This window comes from Oryzias latipes, chromosome 2 (assembly GCF_053564925.1).
Source record: "Oryzias latipes strain Hd-rR chromosome 2, Olatipes_Hd-rR_3.1".
Lineage (NCBI taxonomy): Eukaryota > Metazoa > Chordata > Actinopteri > Beloniformes > Adrianichthyidae > Oryzias > Oryzias latipes.
The window spans coordinates 19854581-19877023 of record NC_136238.1 but is presented as its reverse complement, the minus strand read 5'-3'; the positions used below and the strand labels follow the sequence as shown (position 1 = coordinate 19877023).

Genomic DNA, 22443 nt, shown 5'->3' with positions numbered 1-22443 from the left:
GGAGTTGAACATTGAAATAGTAGAATGATTGAAATAGGTGAAAGTTTGAAGAAGTTTAAAATTGCCTCACATTTTGGCAAAAAATGGCCGCCAAACTGTAGGTGGTGTTGCCATCCCATAATAATTTTGAGCCTTATATTGAAGTCCTAAACCTTGTGAACATTTCAATGTTTGAACGGTGTCTCTAGCCAAAAGAATGTTAAAGTTACAATTGTTTAAAGAAGCAAAGGTGTGGCCAATGGAGCAAAAATATTGGAAAATCCGGGAATAACCGGGACTATCTGGAAAAGTTCAAGGATTTGAAGGACAAAATGTCATAGCTGGAATAAGATGAAAGAGCTGAACATTTTAATAGTTGAATGGTTAAAATAGGTGAAAAATTGTAGAAGTTTAACTGTGAACTTCTGCACGAAAAATTCTCCATGTATTTCAATGGAGAAAAAATCATGGAAAATCCTGGAATATCTTAAAAAGTTCAAGGATTTAAAAAACCAAAAGTCATAGCAGTAATAAGCTGAAAGAGCTGAACAGTTTAATAGTTGAATGGTTAAAATAGGTTGAAAATTGTAGAAGGAGTTAAGTGCCGAAAAACGGCGGAAGATAGCGTAAGAGGAAAACAAAGGGTTGAATGCTATACAGCATTCAACCAATAAAGAGAAACAGGAAAACAAAGGGTTGAATGCTTTACAGCATTCAACCAATAAAGAGAAACAGGAAAACAAAGGGTTGAATGCTTTACAGCATTCAACCAATTATTTAGAAGAAGTCAGAAAACAACACAACATTAAATCAAGACGGAGCAGTAGAATTTAGAACACAGCTAAGCAGACAAAAGAGCAGATTCATAGAAAAGGCCTGATATCTCTCCCTAGTTTCATTTGTAGAACTGGCTGAACATCTGTACTCAGAAAAGGTTGGCCTAACTCTAGTTCTCCTCTAGACCTCTTGCCTGACAGCTCTTGACGATATGTAACTACTAATATATTCCCTGTCTCTCCACTGGACATGTCCAAACCATCTCAGTCTGGCCTCTCTGACTTTATCTCCAAAAACTCTAACATGTACTATCCCTCTGATGTCCTCATTCCTGATCCATACTGGTCTCTTCAAAAGAGAACCTCAGCCTCTTCATCTCTGCTTTCTGTTTTTTCCTCAGTACCACTTTCTATAGGCAGAAGAACAATTGAGCTGAAACTCTTCTATCACACATCACATCTATCACGTCTCTCCACCCATTCCAACCTACCTGCACTCGCTTCTTCACTTGTTTTCCGCATTCTCCATTCCTCTGGACTGTAGACCCTAGATACTTTAAATCCTCCACCTTCTTTATCTCTTCTCCCTGTAACCTCACTCTTCCACTTGGATCCCGCTCATTCACACACATGTACTCCGTCTTGCTGCGGCTAACCTTCATTTCTCTCCTTTCCAGGGCAAACCTCCGACTCTCTAGCTTCTCCTCCACCTGTTCCCTCCTCTTGCTACAAATCACAGTATCGTCTGCAAACATCATAGTCCATGGTAATTCCTTTCTAACCTCATCTGCCAGCCTGTCCACACTATTGTAAACAGGAAGAGGCTCAGAGATGATCCCTGATGTAATTCTACCTCCACCTTGAATCCTCTGTCCACTCCTACAGCACACCTCACCTCAAATTCAAAAAAGCTTCGTTTTTTGTTTGAAAAAATTTCCCGCTTGGTTGTTGACGCAGAAGCAACCCAATGGATGGATGGATCTGAAAAGAAATAATTTAGTTTGGTCTCATTGTTGCTGATTCTCCACAGAGTGGACCAGCAGAGCTCAGAGACTCCCAGTGGTCCGTCTGTCCAGCAGCATCAAACACAGCTGGACTCCATCTTTCTGGTCTGTACATGAACAACAACTACTTTTCCATCATTCTGTCCACAGTCGTCTCCATGCTGCACTTTGGACACCAGTGGACTGTCAGTGTGTCCAACATGGAGCTGATGTTTGGCTCCATGACTTCACTCTGATTGACTCATTTATCTGGAATTCTGTTCCAGCTGCTGGAGGACAACATTGTCACTTTCGTGAAGAAGGAGTTGAAGAAGATCCAGAAGCTTCTGAGTCACAGGGAGGATGAGGAGGAGCTGGAGAGTGAATATGAAATGCAGAAGAGCAGCAGAGAGTCACTGGTTAAGATCACAGAGAACTTCCTGAGGAGAATGAAGCAGGAGGAGCTGGCTGATCGACTGCAGAGCAGTAAGAGGATTTCTCTGAAGGTTTCAGCTGGTGGATAAATTAAGTTTTACTGAACAATATTGATTCAAATCATCATCATTCAGGGCTGCAGAGAGTTGATTAACTCTGTTTGTTGTCTTCAAACAGGTTTCACTACTGCAGTTTGTCGACAAAAAGTCCAATCTGGTCTGAAGAAGAAGTTCCAGTGTGTGTTTGAGGGGATCGCTAAAGCAGGAAACCCAACCCTTCTGAAGGAAATCTACACAGAGCTCTTCATCTCAGAGCAAGGAACTGAAGAGCTGAATGAAGAACATGAGGTCAGACAGATTGAAGCAGCATCCAGGAAAGCAGACAGAGCAGAAAAAACCATTAGACAAGAAAAGCTCTTCCAACTCCCAGCTGGAAGACAAGAACCAATCAGAACCGTGATGACTAAGGGAGTGGCTGGCATTGGGAAAACAGTCTTAACACAGAAGTTCACTCTGGACTGGGCTGAAGGCAAAGCCCACCAGAACCTCCACTTCATATTTCCATTCACTTTCAGAGAGCTGAATGTGCTGAAAGAAGAGAAGTTCAGCTTGGTGGAACTTGTTCATCACTTCTTCCCTGAAACCAAAGAAGCAGGAATCTGCAGCTTTGAACATTTCCAGGTCATCTTCATCTTTGATGGTCTGGATGAGTGTCGACTTCCTCTGGACTTCCAGACACAGATCCTAAATGACCCTAGAAAGCCTACCTCAATTGGTGATCTGCTGACAAACCTCATCAGGGGGAACCTGCTTCCCTCTGCTCGCCTCTGGATAACCACACGACCTGCAGCAGCCAATTTGATCCCTGCTGAGTGTGTTGATATGGTGACAGAGGTCAGAGGGTTCAATGATCCACAGAAGGAGGAGTACTTCAGGAAGAGATTCAGAGATGAAGAGCAGGCCAGCATGATTGTCTCTCACATCAAAAGATCTAGAAGCCTCCACATCATGTGCCACATCCCAGTCTTCTGCTGGATCACTGCTACAGTTCTGGAGGATCTGCTGAGGACCAAGGAGGGAGAAAAGCTGCCCAAGAGCTTGACTGAGATGTACATTCACTTTGTGGTGGTTCAGGCCAAAGTCAAGAAGGTCAAGTATGATGGAGGAGCTGAGACAGATCCTCACTGGAGTCCAGAGAGCAGGAAGATGATGGAGTCTCTGGGAGAACTGGCTTTTGAGCAGCTGCAGAAAGGAAACCTGATCTTCTATGAATCTGACCTGACAGAGTGTGGCATCGATATCAGAGCAGCCTCAGTGTACTCAGGAGTGTTCACACAGATCTTTAGAGAGGAGAGAGGCCTGTACCAGGACAAGGTCTTCTGCTTCATCCATCTGAGTGTTCAGGAGTTCCTGGCTGCTCTTCATGTCCACCTGACCTTTATCAACCCTGGACTCAACCTGATGGAAGGAGAAAGAGAATCCAAGATAGTTAATGAGAAACAAAATATTTCAGTCCAGTTCTATCAAAGTGCTGTGAACATGGCTTTGGAGTGTCAAAGCGGAGACATGGACTTGTTCCTTCGCTTCCTCCTGGGTCTTTCACTGCCGACCAATCAGAGTCTCCTACGAGGTCTACAGACTCAGACAGGAAGTAGTCCACAAACCAATAAGGAAACAGTCCTGTACATCAAGGAGAAGATCAGTGAGAATCTGTCTGCAGAGAAAAGCATCAACCTGTTCCACTGTCTGAATGAACTGAATGATGGTTCTCTAGTGGAGGAGATCCAACAGTCCCTGAGGTCAGGACGTCTCTCCACAGAGAAACTGTCTCCTGCTCAGTGGTCTGCTCTGGTCTTCATCTTACTGTCATCAGAAGAAGATCTGGAAGAGTTTGACCTGCAGAAATACTCTGCTTCAGAGGAGGCTCTTCTGAGGCTGCTGCCAGTGATCAAAGCCTCCAACAAAGCTCTGTAAGAACTCTCAGGAAAATCATCTTCAGTGAAGAAATATATTTGAGTGGAAAACTACATTTTCAATAACTGTTGTCTGTCTTTGTTTTCTTCAGACTGAGTGACTGTAAGCTGTCAGAGAAAAGTGGTGCAGCTCTGTCATCAGTTCTCAGCTCTCAGTCCTCCAGACTCAGAGATCTGGACCTGAGTAACAACAACCTGCAGGATTCAGGAGTGGAGCTGCTATCCGTTGGACTAAAGAGTCCACACTGTAAAGTAGAGACTCTCAGGTCAGCTTTCATTCAACTATTTTTCTAGGCTCTGTTTGGAGAAAGTGTCACATAGACGTCATCATTCATTCATTCATCCATCTTCTAAATCCATTTTGTCCCTTTCGGGGTCACGGGGCTGCTGGAGCCTATCCCGGCCACTCGTGGGTGAGGGCAGGGGGACATCCTGGACAGGTCGCCAGTCTGTCGCAGACATTTACGTCAGTAAAGAGGAAGCAATGAGGACTAAAATTTTGTTTCAGTTCAGTTTAGTTTGATTAGTTGAGCTAAATGTTGTTGTAGGTCACTTTGCCTTGATTCTGTTTCTGTTTTTTGTTTATAGTAAGTATTAGTTTTAACTTCCATTTTTCTCTAACATGGTAAAAGTCGGAAATTGAATCTGTCATTTTACCAAAGACATTCCCGGTATTAGAAAACAGCTGGTTATGTTAAAATGAACACTTGGGTCTGTCCCTCTTAATAAAATTATTAAAATACAATATAACTGGATAAATTGTACACTTACTGCTTTTGTTGTTTTTTGCTTTTACTAGTTGATCAATGGTTCTGGACCTCGAGCTGCCATCACTGCTCCTTAACACACTTTTCTTTCGGTTTTCAGGTTGAAAAACTGCAGTTTGTCAGAGACCAGCAGTAAAGATCTGGGCTCAGCTCTAAAGTCCAACCCGTCCAATCTGACAGAACTGGACTTGAGCTGGAACAGCCTGCAGGATTCAGGATTTCTTCATCTGTGTGGTTTCCTGGAGAGTCCTGACTGCAGACTCTGAGGTCAGTAACTAATAGATCTTATAAAGCTGGACTTTTTGCTTTTTTTGTCTGCATTTGTGAAGCTACTTTTAATACATCCCAATGTTTTTCTCTCCAGGAACACAGATTGTTTCAATTATTATCATCGTTGCAACCGAAAAACCTTTCAGATTTTACAATTCTTCTAAAAAGTTGCCATAAAAAATGTTTTTTAATCAATAATCATCCTTAACCTTAAGCTTTGGGATGTGTTTAAATTTTTCCCCCAGTTTGTTGAAGTGTTTATGTAACCCACCAAAAAAAAAAAAAAAAAAAATCACAGCTTTGATTTAATTCTTGAATAGTGATTTATTGCCAAATGAAGTGTAAACTGTCTCACCTTTGTCTGAGAGCAACTATGACACTTGCACAAATCATAGCAAGAACTTTACTGCATTTACATTCAACATCTTGAAAACCGAAAATTTCGTTGTCACAAGTTTCTTGTGTAACAATGATAAAGGCTTTCTGATTCTGAAAAGTTAAAATTAAAAGTTAGAACGTTTTGGGTTTCATAATTTTTTTTAATGTTTCAATTAAAGGAAAATCCTCTTAAAAATACCTTTGAATTATTTTCCAGAAACGAAAACTTTTCAGTTTAATTGTTAGCTAAATGTTGCTATTGGCCAGTTAACATGATTCCTTGTCATGGCGTCGTAGACGTAGCAGACCCAGATGCTGAAACCCGGAAGAAAACTCACAGCAAGGATGACTTTAAATGGATTTATTTTACCAGAGGTAAATAAGTTTTAGGAGATGTGACGTATTTCCTCCGTGGATTGAACTTGGTGTTTCCTTTGAGCTGATGCAGATGAAGGGGAGGGGGCGACACGAGGACGCATCGAACTGTGGATCCAGAGGGAGCGAGGCTTGGGCGCTGAGGACAGAGGGACCGGCTTGAGGTAAGGCGTGGACGCCGAGGACGGCAGGACCAGCGTGACCAAGGTAGGAACCTGAAGGTGAGCACAAGACGTGGTAAGTATGGAGACAAGATAAACTTAGCTGAGCCTAAGAGGCCAGGCATAAGCACCGGAGTGAGTATAACAAACTGGCGTAGAATTCTGGTGAGAGCTCCCTTATGAAGACCGGCAGGATGATGAGAAGATGAGGATCAGCTGGTTCCAATCAGCAAGGTGGTGAGAGCTGTAGGAGGGGGGGGAGTTGAACTGACAGGCACCGTGACAATTCCTGTTTCTTTTGTTTTGTAATATCTAATATTTAATCTTGACTTCTATTCCAATTTAAATAGCCATGTTAACAAAGACTTTATCAGACAACCACTGTTTAATTAAGAAAGATCAACTTAGACTAAACACTTGTGTTATTTAAATACGATAAAACTATATAAATTGTCCATTTTGTGCTTCTGTTTACATTTCTTTATCAACAGATTATTTGGTTTTCCATCAAGTAAACTTAGTGTGACATAAAAAAAAACTAACTGATAACATTAAAGAAACTCACATTTGATGCAAAGTAGCTACAGTAGCTGTAAGAGTAAACATTTTGTTTTCTTCTGACATTTCTTATTAACTTTTTAGTTTCACATCTTTCATCCTTTTTAATTTGCTAATTAGCAACGCCAGGGTGAAAGGTTTGATAAGCACCTGCATTCGCCATTGAGGAGAAGAGGAGAGCTTGGGCTGTTTATTTTTGATGGCCAATCTTTTTTTTTTTAAATATATTTTGATACCTTTTGTGGTTACTATTTTGTTAGCAGTCAGCTTGTTCTCATGCTGGTAAATTCTCATCTACACCTACACCTTCAGACGTGTTTAAAAAAAACATGGAATGTAGTTTAAATGTATAAAATACAAACATTTATGTGTAACAAGAAATTCTATTTGATTCAGTTTGACTTTGTAGCTGTTGAATTTGAATGCAACAGCCTCCCCTTTTGTCTGTTGTCATATCTGTTTTGTGTTTTGCGGTTCAGTCCTGCCACTGAAAGCTTCTCTAGGTTCGAACGGAGGGGGACCTCCAGCTGCCATCACTTCTTCTGAACACACTAATCTGTCTGCTTTCAGATTGAAGAGCTGCAGTTTGTCAGAGATCAGTTGTGAACCTCTGGGCTCAGTTCTGAAGTCCAATCCATCCAATCTGAAAGAACTGGACCTGAGCAGGAACATCCTCCAGGATTCAGGATTTCTACATCTGCGTGGTTTTCTGGAGAGTCCAGACTGCAGACTGCAAATGTTGAGGTCAGTAAATTAGATTAAGTCCCTGAGGCATGAGATGAATATATCAGAACTTTCTGAACTTTCACTGGAAGATTTTCAGTCTGGATTAAAAATTCATGCTATTCCTTTATAGATTAGTGACTAAGAGATATTGAACTGATTTCTTTCTTTTTTTTTGATTCCCTCCTGCATTCTGCTCAAACTAGGTTTTTTCCATTATTCAAGCACATAACAGAAACTTAACCTTTTGACTGTTTGACAGTGTAGCTGAAACGGATATTGTCTGCTGTCTGATCTGTCTTTTGTCTTTTTTGGCTCTGTCCTGCCGCTGAACGCTTCTCTGCGTCCAAACAAAACTTGAACTCAGACTGTCATCACTGCTCCTGAACACACTATTCTGTCTGCCTTCAGGTTGGAGAGTTGCAAATTTTCCAAGACCAGCTGTGAGTTTTTGGGCTCAGCTCTGAAGTCCAACCCGTCTTATCTGAGAGAATTGGACCTGAGCAGGAACATCCTCCAAGATTCAGGATTTCTACATCTGCGTGGTTTTCTGGAGAGTCCAGACTGCAGACTGGAGACTCTGAGGTCAGTAAAGAAGCTGGACTCTCTGAAGGATGAGAAGAACATATCAGATAAAAAAATTTCTGATGTTTCACTGAAAGGCTTTCCGTCTACAGCCATGTCTCTGAGTCCAAATGGAGCGGGAACATCAAACACCATCACTGAACCCAATAACACTTTTTTTCCGGTATTCTTTTAGGTTGAAGAACTGCAGTTTGTCAGAGATCAGCTGTAAAGCTTTGGTCTCAGCTCTGAAATCCGACCCTTCCAATCTGACAGAACTGGACCTGAGCTGGAACACAATAAAGGATTCAGGAGTTCTCCATTTGCGCCGTTTTTTGGAGAGTTCAGACTGCAGACTTCAGACTCTGAGGTCAGTAAATAAGCTGAACTTCCTAATTCTTCTTTCACACAGCCAGAGGCTGCCAATCTCAATTTTAAGTCAATAGTACAGACGCGATCTGAGGACCTGCGGCGCTATTTGAGTGTTGGGATGCGGCCAGAATTTAAATATTTGAAATTTGGTGAGGTCGCTAAGTCACAAAACCCAATCAAGGACTCAACTTAGTGCATGTGACTCAATTAGCTGTTTCAATACACATCCAACATGGTTGATCGATCCCACAGTTCTCATTCTGAACTTTCATCCATGTTCTTAACCCGCTTTATCCCATTTGGAGCAACAGGGTTGCTGGAGCTCACCCCAGCTTCTGTTGGGTGAAGGCCGGGTAATCCCTGCAACTCTATCACTACTACATTTTTCACAACAATGATCAACATCATTAAACTAAAAGTTTAAGGTTAGCCAGCGAAAGCAATTGGAACACTAATGATGATTTTTTTTTCTTGTGCTAATATTCAAAAGGTCCTATCGACAAATTGACACTTCATTACTGATGATTGGTGGGATGACAGAGACATCGACATTGGTGGGATGACATGTAATTTGGTTTGGACATGTTCAGAGGAGGGATATTGGATATATTGGTAGAAGGATGTTGGAGATGGAGCTGCCTGGCAGGAGGGCAAGAGGTCGGCCAAAGAGGAGATATATATCACTCTATCCTCAGGCAAACATGCTGATGAGAAAATTCAGTACGTGTTCTCTTCAAGTGAAGTGTCCGTTGTTCAGAGCTTACTGCACTCCCCTGTATACGGCTCCTCTGTGGTAGAATTATGGATGTGGGAAATTCCGTAAATTCATAGTGGCCTATGACGATGCCTTTAGGCTTCTGCTGCAGGTGGTACAGAACCAGTCAGCTGTTTGTGGATGCTCACATCCCCACCTGTGAAGCACTACAACGTAAGCTTACATACAGCCTCATGGAACGCCTGGACAATCATCATGTCTGATCCCAAAAAAAATCTCATGCCAGTACAATTCCACTTTAAGGAAACACTGGGCACAGGGATTATACTCTCTTTAAATGATTGTAAACTGTAGTATTTTTATTTTTATTATGTATGTTGGATCTGTCTTCTATTGGCCACATCCGAGTCTGAAACAAAGTGAATTATTATATGAGGTCTTCTATCAATGACCTTATATTTCACCTAAAGAAACTGAATACTAGATTTGTTTAAACCCAATCAGAGTAAACTTTGCATACATGGTAAATTTACACATGTATGGAGATTTACCTGAAAACCATAAAAGTTGGATTAAATTAACACACACACAAATTTTTATGTGCAAAAGAAACTGTTTGATTTAGTTTGACTCTGTAGCTGAAATGCATTTGAATGCACCACCCTCCCTCATTGTCTGCTGTTTGATCTGCTTGTGTTCTTGTTTTTACTGATTCTGAACTGGTACTGAAAACCTCTCTGAGTCTAACCAGGCTGGAAGTCCAAATGGCACCGCTGCTCGTGAGCAACCTTTTCTTTTGGTTCAGGTTGGAGAGCTGCAGTTTGTCAAAGATCAGGTGTAAAGCTCTGGGCTCAGCTCTGAAGTCCAACCCGTCCAATCTGACAGAACTGGACCTCAGCTTGAACAAACTGAAACATTTAGGATTTGTTCATCTGCATGGTTTTCTGGAGAGTCCAGACTGCAGACTGCAAACGTTAAGGTCAGTAAATAAGATGAACCCTTTAAAGGATGAAAAAAATGTGTCAGGTAAAGAACATTTTTAATGCTTCACTAGAAGATTTTCATTCAACAGCAGTGTGGGGGAAAAATAAACAGATTAATGTTTCTTTTTTTTCCATCTATTGCAATGGCTGTGTCATGATGATTGATTTGAAACTGACCTTTGTGACAAGATTTACAAGATTGTTATTCAAACTGTGTTTGCTAGTTTTCCCTGCAGTAGTGAAGCTGCTGTTCATACCGCACATATAGCCTGCTAACTTGATAGCAGAATCTCGGATGGAGTGATGCTGCCAGGTCTTGGTGAAAAGCAGAACGCAATCATCCTCACTGCAGTTGTTTGTCGTGCTTGGCAGTCTCAGTTCATCCATCTGGTTTGTGAGGGATCTGGTGACTGGAATAAGCTGGGGAGTGGTGGTTTAAGTGGCTGCCTGGTTAGTGTGGCAGTGGTTAGCTCTGAGCCTGAGCCTCCCCCTTCCTGGGAGAAGAATCCCAGAAATGCCAGGGCTTACCTCCACTGGAATCTTGTGGATATTGTATACAGAATCTACAAAAAAACATTAAAATATAGTACCGACCACTCAAGCACCAGGCTGCTGTGCACCACCATGATTTACCCACACATGATAAATTCACACATATGCTGAATTCACACACGTGCTTGCAGGCTTTGATTAAAAAACAAGAAGATTAGAGTAAATGTAAAAAAAACATACATATGTACAACAAAAAATTCTATTTGGCTCACTTTGACATAGTAGCTGAAATAGATTTGGATGCAGCAGCCTCCCTTATCGTCCGCTGTCTGATCGGTTTTGTGTTTTCCAGTTCATTCCTCCCGCTGAAAGCTTCTTTGGGTTTTAAACCGGGCTGGAAATCCAGCACTGCTTCTGAACACACTATTCTTTCTTCTTTCAGGTTAGAAGACTGCAGATTGTCAGAGATCAGCTGTAAAGTTCTGGGCTCAGCTCTGGAGTCCAGCCTGTCTAAACTGACAAAACTGGACCTGAGCAGGAACACCCTCCAGGATTCAGGAGCTCTTTATCTGTGTGGTTTTCTGGAAAGTCCAGACTGCAGACTTCAGACTCTGAGGTCAGTAGATAAGCTGAACTCCCTAACCCTTGTTCTATCCAAGGCACTTTAACATTGGGAGTGGGGTCATCTAGACCCACTAGACAGTGCGCTGAACCTTTTTTTCTTCAATGATTTGTGATCTTCACTGGTGTCCATTGATTACATGAAATCCTCTTTACCTTAATCCACATTTGTCATGGTACGGAGAACACGTCAGTGTAAGGGTGGGGTCATTTTGAACCCACAAGATAGCACAAGGGTTACAGAGGAAACATTTTCTGATGTTTCAGTGGAAGATTTTCTCTCTACAGCTGTGTTTGAAGAAGAAAAAAACCACATTGTTTCACATTTTCTTCATCAACTGAATTGATTATGTGATGACAACTGATATCAAACTGATATGTTTAAATAATAATCTTGTAAAGCTCTGTGTAAATCCATCAAAGCATTTTGCACAACTAAGATTCTCTCTCCACTTTCTGTACATTTTATAATCTGTTTTACAGTTTTAACAAGTGCAGCAATTTTTTATTTCAAAATGTTCACTTTGTTTTTAAGAAATCTGCTGATTTGTCAGCTGCACATCCGTGAAGCAAATCAGGCATTCCACCACATCCTAAAGGTGCTCTATTGGGTTGAGATCTGGTGACTGTGGGGGCCATTTGAGTCCAGTGCACTCATTGTTCTGATGATTCCAGCTTTATGACATGGCGCGTCATATTGCTGGAAGTAGCCATCAGAAGATAGCTACACTGTTGTCAAAAAGGGATAGACATGGTCAGCAACAATATTCAGGTAGGCTCTGGTGGCATAACGTTGCTCATTTGGGACTAAGGGGCCCAAAGCGTGCCAAATAATATACCCTATACTAGGGCTGCACGATATGAGGAAAACTTCTGATATGCGATAGTAGCGATCAACGATATAACTTGCAGTATATGAAAAAAATAGCAAAACAACCAAAAACATAATTTCAATTTCACTGAAACAGTTTAAAAATTATTCTCCAAATGACCCTCATCGACATACTGGAGGACGTGAGCATCTAACACAAAAGGCCTTCATCCGATTGGTCAACAACGTGAAGGGGTGCAACCGATTGGTCAAATGCATAAAAATGGATTTATTTCATCTGTTAAATAATTCAAGCTGCCACAAGATTGTTTTAGCACATTTAAGGTAACCATTTATTACAATGTTCACCCTCTTTTGCAATATGCATAATGCACAGCTTGATTGTGTAGGCCTACCCCATACTATTACACTACAACCACCAATTCAATCCAATTAATCAATTCGATTTTATTGATACAGTCCTCAGATATCCCAACATTACAACACATTTGTCCCAATGGGCTTCACTACTTTGACAAATGATACAAATTTTATGTTATATTTTTGTAGTTAAAAAGCCGCTGTACACTTTTTAATACCTAATATTCTCACACTTATCTAGCACTACTGTTGTGATACAAACTGTTGTTATATCTGCAAATAAATCCTGAAATTATAACGTAGAACCACCTGACATTTCCCTTAGATGTTTTAGTTTTTTATTTTGATCAAATGTTCTGATTCATTTTAAGTAATTGGTTAAATGATTTTGAAAACCACATATCTGATCTAATCAATTTAAATGATTAGAACATTTAAGTTTCCAATGGCTCCTGAATTCCTTTGTTCCTTTAATAATCACTGAATCATTTTATAATGCATATGCAGCTCTGATAATGTCATATTTCATGGAGCAGCTTCAGTTTGAAATGAAATTCTTTGGACAAATTCAGCTTTATTGTTACAGAAATTGTTCTTAAAATTCTCATGTTGTGACTTTGAGCAGCTTGGTAACGTTCCGCTTTACAGTCAGTGGTGCTTTCAGAGCCAAACTAGTGAGCAGTTTGAGGACCTGGAGGTGGTTCCAGTTCAATTCTGCTCTTGAAAGCTTCTGAGTCCAAACCGGCTGGAACTTCAGCAGTCCTCACTGCCCCTGAACACACCTTTCTGTCTGCTTTCAGATTGGAAAAGTGCAGTTTGTCAAAGATCAGCTGTGAATCTCTGGGCTCAGCGCTGAAGAACAGCCCGTCCAAACTGACAGAACTGGACCTGGGCATGAACAACCTGCAGGAGTCAGATGTTCAGCAGTTCCAGGATCTGGTGAAAAGTTCAATCTGCAAACTGCAGACTCTGAGGTCAGTAGAGGGTTGGAGTCAGTCCAGCTGCTTCCAAATGTTTGGTCCTAAAGTTAGTCTGAGAACAAAGATGCAGAGTTTCATATGAAGCTTCTCTGAGGACAATGATGACAGGCTTCAGGACAACAGTCAGCCAATCAGAGCAGCAGAAGCTCCAACAGGTGAAGATGACAGGAAGCTGCTGCTCTGAACAGGACTGAAGCTCCTGCTGCTCTTTCTGCTGCTGTGCTCCATCACTGACTCACAGACCAGGATCAGGAGACAGTCCTTCATCTCTATGCTCTCTCTTCACAGGTGGGAGGGGTAGGGTTCATGCTTTTGATGTTCCTCCTGGTGGAGCAGAGAAGAGCAGCAGCTGGTCTACAGAGATGTTCTGACTGGGAGGTGGAGAGCAGAGTGATGGAGGAGTCAGAGGAAGTTGAGATGAGTGTCAGAGCTGCAGCATGAACTGATCTGAGATCAGCTCCACTGTCTCTTTCAGCATCAAGTCTAAAGTTATGGTGGTGCAGCTCCCCCGGTGGACTGATGGAGAACAACATTTTATATTTCCTAACTTCTGCTTCTCTTCTCTCTATCGAATTAGGAGCTTCTCTTAACTTTGTCCACATGCTCTTGCCATAGTTGCAGATGTCATCCTTCCTGTCAGCTGATAACTAGAAAAAAGAAAGCACCAAACAGTAATTTTTTTACTTACCAGCAAAATTATTACATTATTTTAAAACCTAAAATTATTTATTTTACAAAATATGTTAAATACAAACAGAGAGGACGTCACAACACATCTAAAATATTAGTCAACTTTACTGTTTTATTCAAAGAAACCTTGTCTACATAACTCCTTTATTGATATCTACTCTATTCTCTACTTTTGGCATTTTAATATGAAGTTTTTTATTTTCTATCACACGTGGTTTCTGTTTCCTTTAGAAAGCAGGACAACACTGTGCTGAAAAAAAGTCCCTTGCAGCCCCCCATGAGGAGAACTGGCTCAGTCAATCGCCTGTAGTCCCTGTGATGTGTATTTATCGTGTATTTACGTTGTATTTATCTGCCACTTAAAACCTGGTCGGTAAAAATACTGTCCAGCATTAAAGTGGTCTGTATGTCACCAACTCATTGGCATTTTATCAGGATCATAGTGTAGTCAGTGTCTAACGACACCACCATCTCCAAATCAACACTTTCATTGAACTTTCTGGTTTCTGCTGAAAGTCCAGCAGCTTTATCGTCAAAAAAACAAACAAAAAAAGAGAAAGTGCTGCTTCATCAGCCAAATGCTACACAGGTATGAATTAACAGAAGTAGAAGTAGAGGAGCATCAAAACAATACAACAAAGCAAAAGGAGCAGAATATTTCTCAAATTCATCATTACAACACACACAAAGAGTTTTTGCTGTGAGAAACTAAATGAAACGTTTCGAGTAGACGGCAACTACTTAACAAATAGGTGGTGAATTTTCACCAATCCAATCCACTTCATTTATATAGCACATTTCTCAAACAGGCAGTTTCCAAAGTGCTGTATAGTGATCAAAAACCAGACAAAAGATAACCAAACAAAATGAAAACAAAGTACACCAGTAAAATGAATAAAAATGAAATAAAAAAAACAATATTAAAAAACACAGATAAAAACAAAGAGGACCACACAACTCACGCAGTGTTAAAAGCTAGAGAATAAAAATGTGTTTTAAGACGGACTTAAAACCCTCCACAGAGGGCGCTGTTCAGACATGCGATGGCAGAGCGTTCCACAACTTAAGGCCGACAATAGAGAATGCTCTGTCTCCCCTAGTTTTGAGGCTTGTCATGGGCTCCACAAGCTGGAGCTGGCACCTCTGACCTCAGAACATGAGCTGGTTTATAAATCTGAATGAGGTCAGAGATGTATTTTGGAGCCAGTCCATGTAGAGCTTTAAAAACAAACAATATATTTTTAAAATCAATCCTAAAATTAACAGAAAGCCAGTGCAAGGACGCACGAATAGGTGTGTGCTCATATTTTTTGGTTCCTGTTAAAAGTTCTGCAGCGGAGTTCTGAACTAAATGCAACCGGGAAAGTGCCTTATGAGAAACCCCAGTGTAAAGTGTGTTGCAGTTGTTCAGTTGTGAAGAGATAAAAGCGTGCATGACCTGCTCAAAAATATTAAAATATAAAAAAGGTTTAACTTTAGATAAAAGCCGGAAATGATATAAACTCAGTTTTAAAATGCCATTTATCTGTTTATCACATTTAAAATCACTGTCCACGATGACGCCAAGGTTGGTGACTGTGGGTCTCAAGTAATGCTGAACTAAGTCAAGATTGGCTTTGGGTCCAAATATCATGACCTCTGTTTTTTCCTCAGCTACTTTTGATGCCGCTATACTTCTTTTTCATGTTTGATCAACAGACCTTTCACAACTACTCACAAAGTGGACTGAGGTAGCAAACCATAATTTAAAATTTCTAAACTTAATTTTGTTTCTGTTGCATAGGAAAGCTTTTTGTCTTGTAATGTGTTTATTCTTTTGTTTAACTTGTTTTGAAGAACTGATATTACTGATTATTTCTTTTTGTATCATGGAACTTTTTTTAAACATGTTTTTTCAGCACTTTGAAAACGGAGATGAATACCTTTCAGTCTCCTGCTGCTGAAATTCTCCCATGATTCAGTGCTGTTTGTAGAAGAGCTGTGCGAAAAGAAGAAATTGACTTTTTCTGCTGCTTGTGCCAGAACATCAGTGGCATTCAAGTGTTCAGTAGCTCCAGAATCTGGAAGGAAAAGACATGCAGACAAACTGATACTTCTTTCACTTTCGGCTTTTCCCATCAGGGGTCACCACGGCGAAACAACCTCTCTTTCGAGGAGGAGTCGAATAGATAACTTGGCAATGTTTTACGCCGGATGCCCTTCCTGACGCAACCCTCTCAATTTATCTGGGCTTGGGACTGGCACAGAAGCAGAGAAGGGAATAGGGAGCAGCTGTGATTCGAACCCTGGTTTCACGGACGGAAGGTACCGCAAACCAGCATGAGTTAAACTGCCTCCATGCAGACAAACTGATACAGAATAGTTAAAAAAGAATGTTATTGGGAACTCAGACAAAATGTAGTAAATAATGTTCTCTGCTGGTTGAGGGTTTATCTTCTAAAACTATATTCTTTTACACATCGTGAGGGAATGTCCTTTGTTTTGCTTTACTTTTATGGATTGTTACTTTCTTATTGTTATGGCCGGCGTGCAGAGGTATAGTGGTCAAACTCCCATAGGAAGATTGCAGATTCGGTTCCCTGTCTGCCCGCCCATTTGTCGAAGTTTCTCTTGGTAAGACACTGAACCCGACATTGCTCCAGGTGGTCATAGGTTGTTGCCAGTGTTTGGCAGCAGAGACGTATCCATAAGTATGAATGGGATTGTGACCATTTTGGGCCTACAAAGAAGGTGGTAAACTGCTATGAAAGGAGTTTCCATTTACCATTAATTTGAACTAAAATGTATTCATCAATGTGAGTTTGTGATTGGACCAATCAACGACTGAGTGAATCACTGATTAGAACATTTCTGTATTAGACATGTGTGTGTGGGTCAGGGAAAAACACAATCAGGAGTTGGATCCTGTTTCCGTCTCTATAACAGGAAAAGATATTTTAACCCAGAACTTTGGCTCACAATCTTCTGATTATCAATGAAATCTTTTAGTAGGCTTGATTTCTGTTCTCCAGAAACTCTCATTGACAAACACACAGAGTTTATTCAGGAAACTCCAACATGGTCATGTGACAATAATGTTTATAGTATAGACCCGGTCAAACGCCGTGGTCACATGACTCATACAGACGGAGCCATACGTTTGTCAGTTGCTGGAAAACAGTGTATACTAAATTAGTTTGACCTGTGTGTTACATGACATGTGATTCATAAAATGTATTGAAATTATGTAAGAATGTTTTCTGAGGATCATCAATAAGAACTCCATTTTGTTTATTGTTTTAAAAAAATTGCACTTGATCTGATAAGAGCCGGATCATGACAACAATGCAAAAGTATTACACAAGTTTGCTTCGTCCCACTTCTTTTCAAACAATATAACCAAACTTGATTTTAGTTTATAATTAGTATAACTAAAATACTCAAATCTCTTGTGACCTATGTGTGTATTGTATGCATTGCAGTAAAAGTTCCATTTGTGATTGAGTAATTTCACTGTAAAAATGATCACATAATCCTCTTAAATTTGTGTAAAATTGTTTCATTTAATCAATGCATTACTTTATTTCTGATATTAAGTCAAATATATCAGTGTGAATTCTTGTAATGTCTTTCAGTTAATGCTTAAAATAAACCAATCAAATCAAATGAAGACTGTATTAGAGTTGTCAATCAAAAGACCACCCCCCAATTTTCATCTCAAATGTTAACCTAATTCAGTACACAGTGTTTGACTATGTTGTAAAGCTTTGTCATTTTATGCAAATAGAGACTGATATGAATTTGTAACAAGCCTCCAAGTGAACACCTGATCAGCTGACCAGACTCCAGTTAACCCTTGTGCTATCCTAGGCGCTTTAACATTGGGAATTGGGTCATCTGGACCCCACCAGACAGTGCGCTGAACCTTTTTTTCCAATGATTTCTGATTCTTACTAGTGTCCATGGATTACATGAAATCCTCTTTACCTTTATCCACGTTTTTGTGTCTGTGTGATACGGTGTTGATGGGGTATGGATGGGGGAGGTGGATAAAGACAGTTCTGTTTCCAGGCAAGCAGAGCTGGATTTCTCTAAAAAAATGTCATCAGTTTCACTTGTTCATCACATGAAGACCTTTGCTTCTGTTCATCTTGTAAAACATCCCATAACAATATATTATTGAAAAAATTGTGTATTCTTGTTGAAAAAAGTGGTTTGACTCTAACCTTTTTGGGTCACACTTTTTCCTCTATTTATGGTAGTGGAACTTTAAAACAGTATCATTTTGCTGGTTGTTGGTTTGGACCACAAACAAAGCTTTATAGTAATTTATTTATCAAGAAAAGTTTGTCCTGCAATTTTCAGTATTTAAGTGTAAATCAAATTGTTGGGGGGAAAATAACACTTTTTACAACATCTCCAGACAGTAAAATCTTCTTTCTCTTTCGGCTTTTCCCATCAGGGGTCGCCACAGCGAATCATCCTTTTCCACCTCACTCTATCATGAACATCTTCTACCCTAACGTTAGCCAACTTCATGTCCTCTGTTAAGACATCCATGTATCTCCTCTTTGGCCGTCCTCTTGCCCTCCTGCCAGGCAGCTCCATCTCCAACATCCTTCTACCAATATATCCACTATCCCTCCTCTGAACATGTCCAAACCATCTCAGTCTGGCTTCTCTGACTTTGTCGCTAACACAGGCAACGTGAGCCGTCCCTCTGATGTACTCGTTCCTTATCCTGTCTAACCTGGTCACTCCTAAGGAGAACCTCAACATCTTCATCTCCGCTACCTCCATCTCAGCCTCTTGTCTCTGTCTCACTGCTACCGTCTCTAACCCATAGAGCAGAGCTGGTCTCACCACTGTCTTGTACACCTTTCCTTTGAGTCTTGCTGGCACTCTTCTGTCACACAACACTCCTGACACTTTCCTCCAACCGCTCCAACCTGCCTGCACTCGCCTCTTCACCTCTTTTCCACAATCCCCATAACACTGAACTGTTGACCCCAAGTACTTAAACTCCTGCACCTTCTTCACCTCAGCCCCCTGTAACCTAACGCTTCTACCTTGATCCCTCTCGTTCAGACACATGTATTCTGTCTTACTACGACTGACCTTCATACCTCTTCTTTCCAGAGCAAACCTCCACCTCTCTAGCTGTTCCTCCACCTGCTCTCTACTCTCACTGCAAATTACAATGTCATCCGCAAACATCATTGTCCAGGGAGATTCCTGTCTTACCTCGTCTGTCAGCCTGTCCATCAGCATAGCAAACAAAAAAGGACTCAAAGCTGATCCTTGGTGTAGTCCCACCACCACCTTGAACTCCTCTGTCTGACCTACAGCACATCTCACCACCGTCATACTTCTCACATACATGTCCTGAACTACTCTGACATACTTTTCTGCCACTCCAGACGTATGTATATTTAAAATATTTCTCTGCATATTCCTCACCTAATGTATCCAACACTATCTGAAACGAACTGAGACCACCTCCAAACTTGGAACCAAGAGCGGTTCCTGATCCCGGATCAGGGTCTGGTGTATTCAGACTGACAATTTGTTCTGGATTATCGGGGGGAAAAAATTCTGATTTACTTTAACCCTTGTGCTATCCTATGGGGTCGAGATGACCCCACCCTTACATTGACATGTTATTCCTACCATGACAAAGGTGGATAAAGGTGGAAAGATTTCCTGTAATCCATGGACACAGGTTCACAAATCATTGAAGAAAAAAGGTTCAGCCCACTGTCTAGTGGGTCTAGATGACCCAACTCCCAATGGTAAAGTGCCTAGGATAGCACAAGGGTTAAAAATATAGTAAGGCTGCACAGTGGCGCAGTGGTTGGCGCTCTTGCCTCACATCAAGATAGGCTCAGGCAGCTCATGACCCAGAAAGCGAATAAATGGATTTGAAAAGGAAAAAATTTAGCAAAACTTTAGATAACTATGCAGCAAGTAAAAACATTTGAAGTTCAAATCTTGCATATTTATCTTGTCAAAATGCTAAATGGCAAAAAAAAAAAGAAAACTGGAGGTGCTGAATGAACTTTAGCAACCTCTACTGATTTAAAACGAAATTTCATTTAAAATCCTTGAAAAAAAAAATCAGATATTTGGGTTTATTTGTTTTGCTATTACGATCAAAAGTATTTCTATAAATAGTCATATTCTTTTTAAATCTGTCAGCATTACCAGTGAAAAACAACACAAATTCCTTTACAGTTTCAGTTTTTCTTAAATTATATAACCTTTTTGGGTGTTTTTCTTTGACCCATAAGTATGGAGTCCTATACTGTTCATAATTAAATAAATAAATATTTAATTCAATAAATAAATATGACCTAATGCAAATACACAATCAACCAATAAATCTCTCATAAATATATAAAAAGATCATGAAATTGTGAAAAACCAGCACACTGATTTTAAATTAGCCATTGCATTATTCAATATATTTCATTTTGCTTTAAAAACATGTTCATTATTTTAAAACAGCATTTTAAAATATTCATTTTTAATCATGTTGAATTTTACTATAATTCTGTCTTTTTTCAGAAGCTCATATTTCAAAATCGAATGTTTTCCAAAGTAGCTTTGTTTTTATTTCATGTTGCTGTTTTTCACAATGGCGTATTTATTTCATGAAGAGCTTTTTCCGCAGAATGGGTCTTTCTGTCAATCAGTGAAAGTGGGCGGGATCTAAACGCTCATTGGCTGATCCATGGAAATCGACTCATATTCCTCGATACCCGCTCAGCGGTGTGCCAGTCAGAGAGATGACATATTTCAGCGATATCCGCAAGGCTTTGCTGACATTAGAGGATCAAATAGAGACAAACTATCTGTCTGCTGCAGAAGATGCAAACATCCACAACTCTTTTTTTGTAGTTTGAGGGTTTGTGTGGACCAAACCACAGAGGAGCTCCGGTCGTCAACATCTTTCACACTCCTCATTCTTACGCCATTCACTCACAGCTCACATCGTGACATATGTCGGCTCGCAGGAGGATCGACAGAGTGAGACCAGGCAGCTGTGCAAAGCGGGACAAGGCTGCTCGTGCCTCCTGAACCTTATGATATTTTTTCTATTTTCAATGAGACAATGATTATAATCAGGTCCTCTGGTTTTGTTTTTCCCTCTCAAGAAAAATGTTGAACCTTTCCTGCGATGACGTTTCTGACATCTTAACACTCTCCATGTACATTGTGCATCCATACATTGTTACTGAGATAAGCACAAGCAACCGCTCCATGTGGCTATAAGGCTAAAAACATTAGCTTGTTGCCCCTCCCACACGCGGCATGGTGCGTTCATGGAAACTCCAGTTCATAGAAGCTTAGTGGAACTCCAACAACCACTCAGCCTAACTTAGACCACTACTATACGTTCATGAGAAGATGAAAATTGCCAAACCGACCACAAAATCACCTGAATTATGCACACTCGCCCAAAGCCACTTTTATCCGCAAATTTAGAACCAAAACTGCCCAATTTCTTGTAACACTGTGGATGTGTTGAGGTGCATACTCCCCCTATTGAGGGGTGTGCATTGCGCCATCACGTTTGCTGAAGCATCTTCGATCGATATAGTCAGGGGAGTCAGGGTGCTGCTGCTCATGTCTGGGTAAAGGAGTAGCCAATCACAAAAGTGTCTCCGCCTTGTCAAGTTTGATTGACAGACAGACCCATTCTCCTGAAAAAGCTCTTCATGAAATAAATACGCCATTCTGAAAAACAGCAACATTAAATAAATACAAAGCTACTTTGGAAAATATTGATTTTGAAATCCGAGGTTCTGAAAAAAGACGTAAAATTATAATATATTCCACATGATTAAAATGAATATTTTTAAAATGCTGTTTTAAAATAATGAACATGTTTTTAAAGCAAAATGAAATATATTGAATAATACAATGGCTAATTTAAAATCAGTGTGCAGGTTTTTCACAATTTCATGATCTTTTTATATATTTATGAGAGATTTATTGGTTGATTGTGTATTTGCATGACGTCATATGTATTTATTGAATTAAATATTTATTTATTTAATTATGAACAGTATAGGACTCCATACATAAGATCCCAGATCCATAACTTCCTTAAAAGTAAATTTTGTGGACTAAAAACCAAATGGACTACGGAATACATTTGCGACATTTTTTGTGACACTGATATCATGGGATCTCTAAAAAAATTGTTAATTTTTTCCTTCCTTTGTTCTTAGAGTAGTTTTTCACAGTGCAGTTTGCACAGCATGCAGTCAGAGAGGAAGGGAGATGGACAGGTGATGTTTTCTAGATTAACATAGCAAAATATTTCTAAGCTGTCTTGTTAAATAATTGCTTTAACTACGAAAAATTTACTTTGGGGGCATCTTTGTCATTATACGAAAGCCTTTAAAAAGAGGTAAGAATTTGGGCAAGTTAAAAAAAAAGAAAGTTTTAACTGTTGGGAGCGTGAACATC

At 40.2% G+C, this 22443-nt stretch overlaps 2 protein-coding genes across 3 annotated transcripts in view; both read left to right on the top strand.

Moving 5' to 3' along the window:
- The window catches only part of LOC111946442 (NLR family CARD domain-containing protein 3-like), a 128457-nt gene extending 121239 nt beyond the window's left edge, over positions 1–7218 (top strand). The window contains exons 4-10 of one of the 2 annotated variants that reach the window (XR_013654312.1): positions 1786–1864; positions 2026–2224; positions 2351–4142; positions 4238–4411; positions 5013–5179; positions 5858–5935; positions 6000–7218. Coding sequence is in view for 1 of the 2 variants with exons in the window: in XM_078943504.1 (XP_078799630.1) it covers positions 1786–1864; positions 2026–2224; positions 2351–4142; positions 4238–4411; positions 5013–5178 (2410 nt within the window). In the remaining variant the exon portion in view is untranslated. Of the gene's footprint in view, positions 1–1785; positions 1865–2025; positions 2225–2350; positions 4143–4237; positions 4412–5012; positions 5180–5857 lie in introns of both variants that reach the window. The other variant, XM_078943504.1, reaches the window with a different exon arrangement.
- Positions 5833–15394, top strand: LOC101159563 (ribonuclease inhibitor-like). The gene is made up of 9 exons (XM_078939285.1): positions 5833–5935; positions 6009–6099; positions 7225–7398; positions 7789–7962; positions 8138–8311; positions 9834–10007; positions 10946–11119; positions 13117–13290; positions 13585–15394. The coding sequence occupies exons 1-9, from the start codon at positions 5833–5835 to the stop codon at positions 13595–13597; spliced, it is 1251 nt and encodes a 416-aa protein (XP_078795411.1). The 3' UTR covers positions 13598–15394.
- The last annotated feature ends 7049 nt before the right edge of the window (positions 15395–22443 follow it).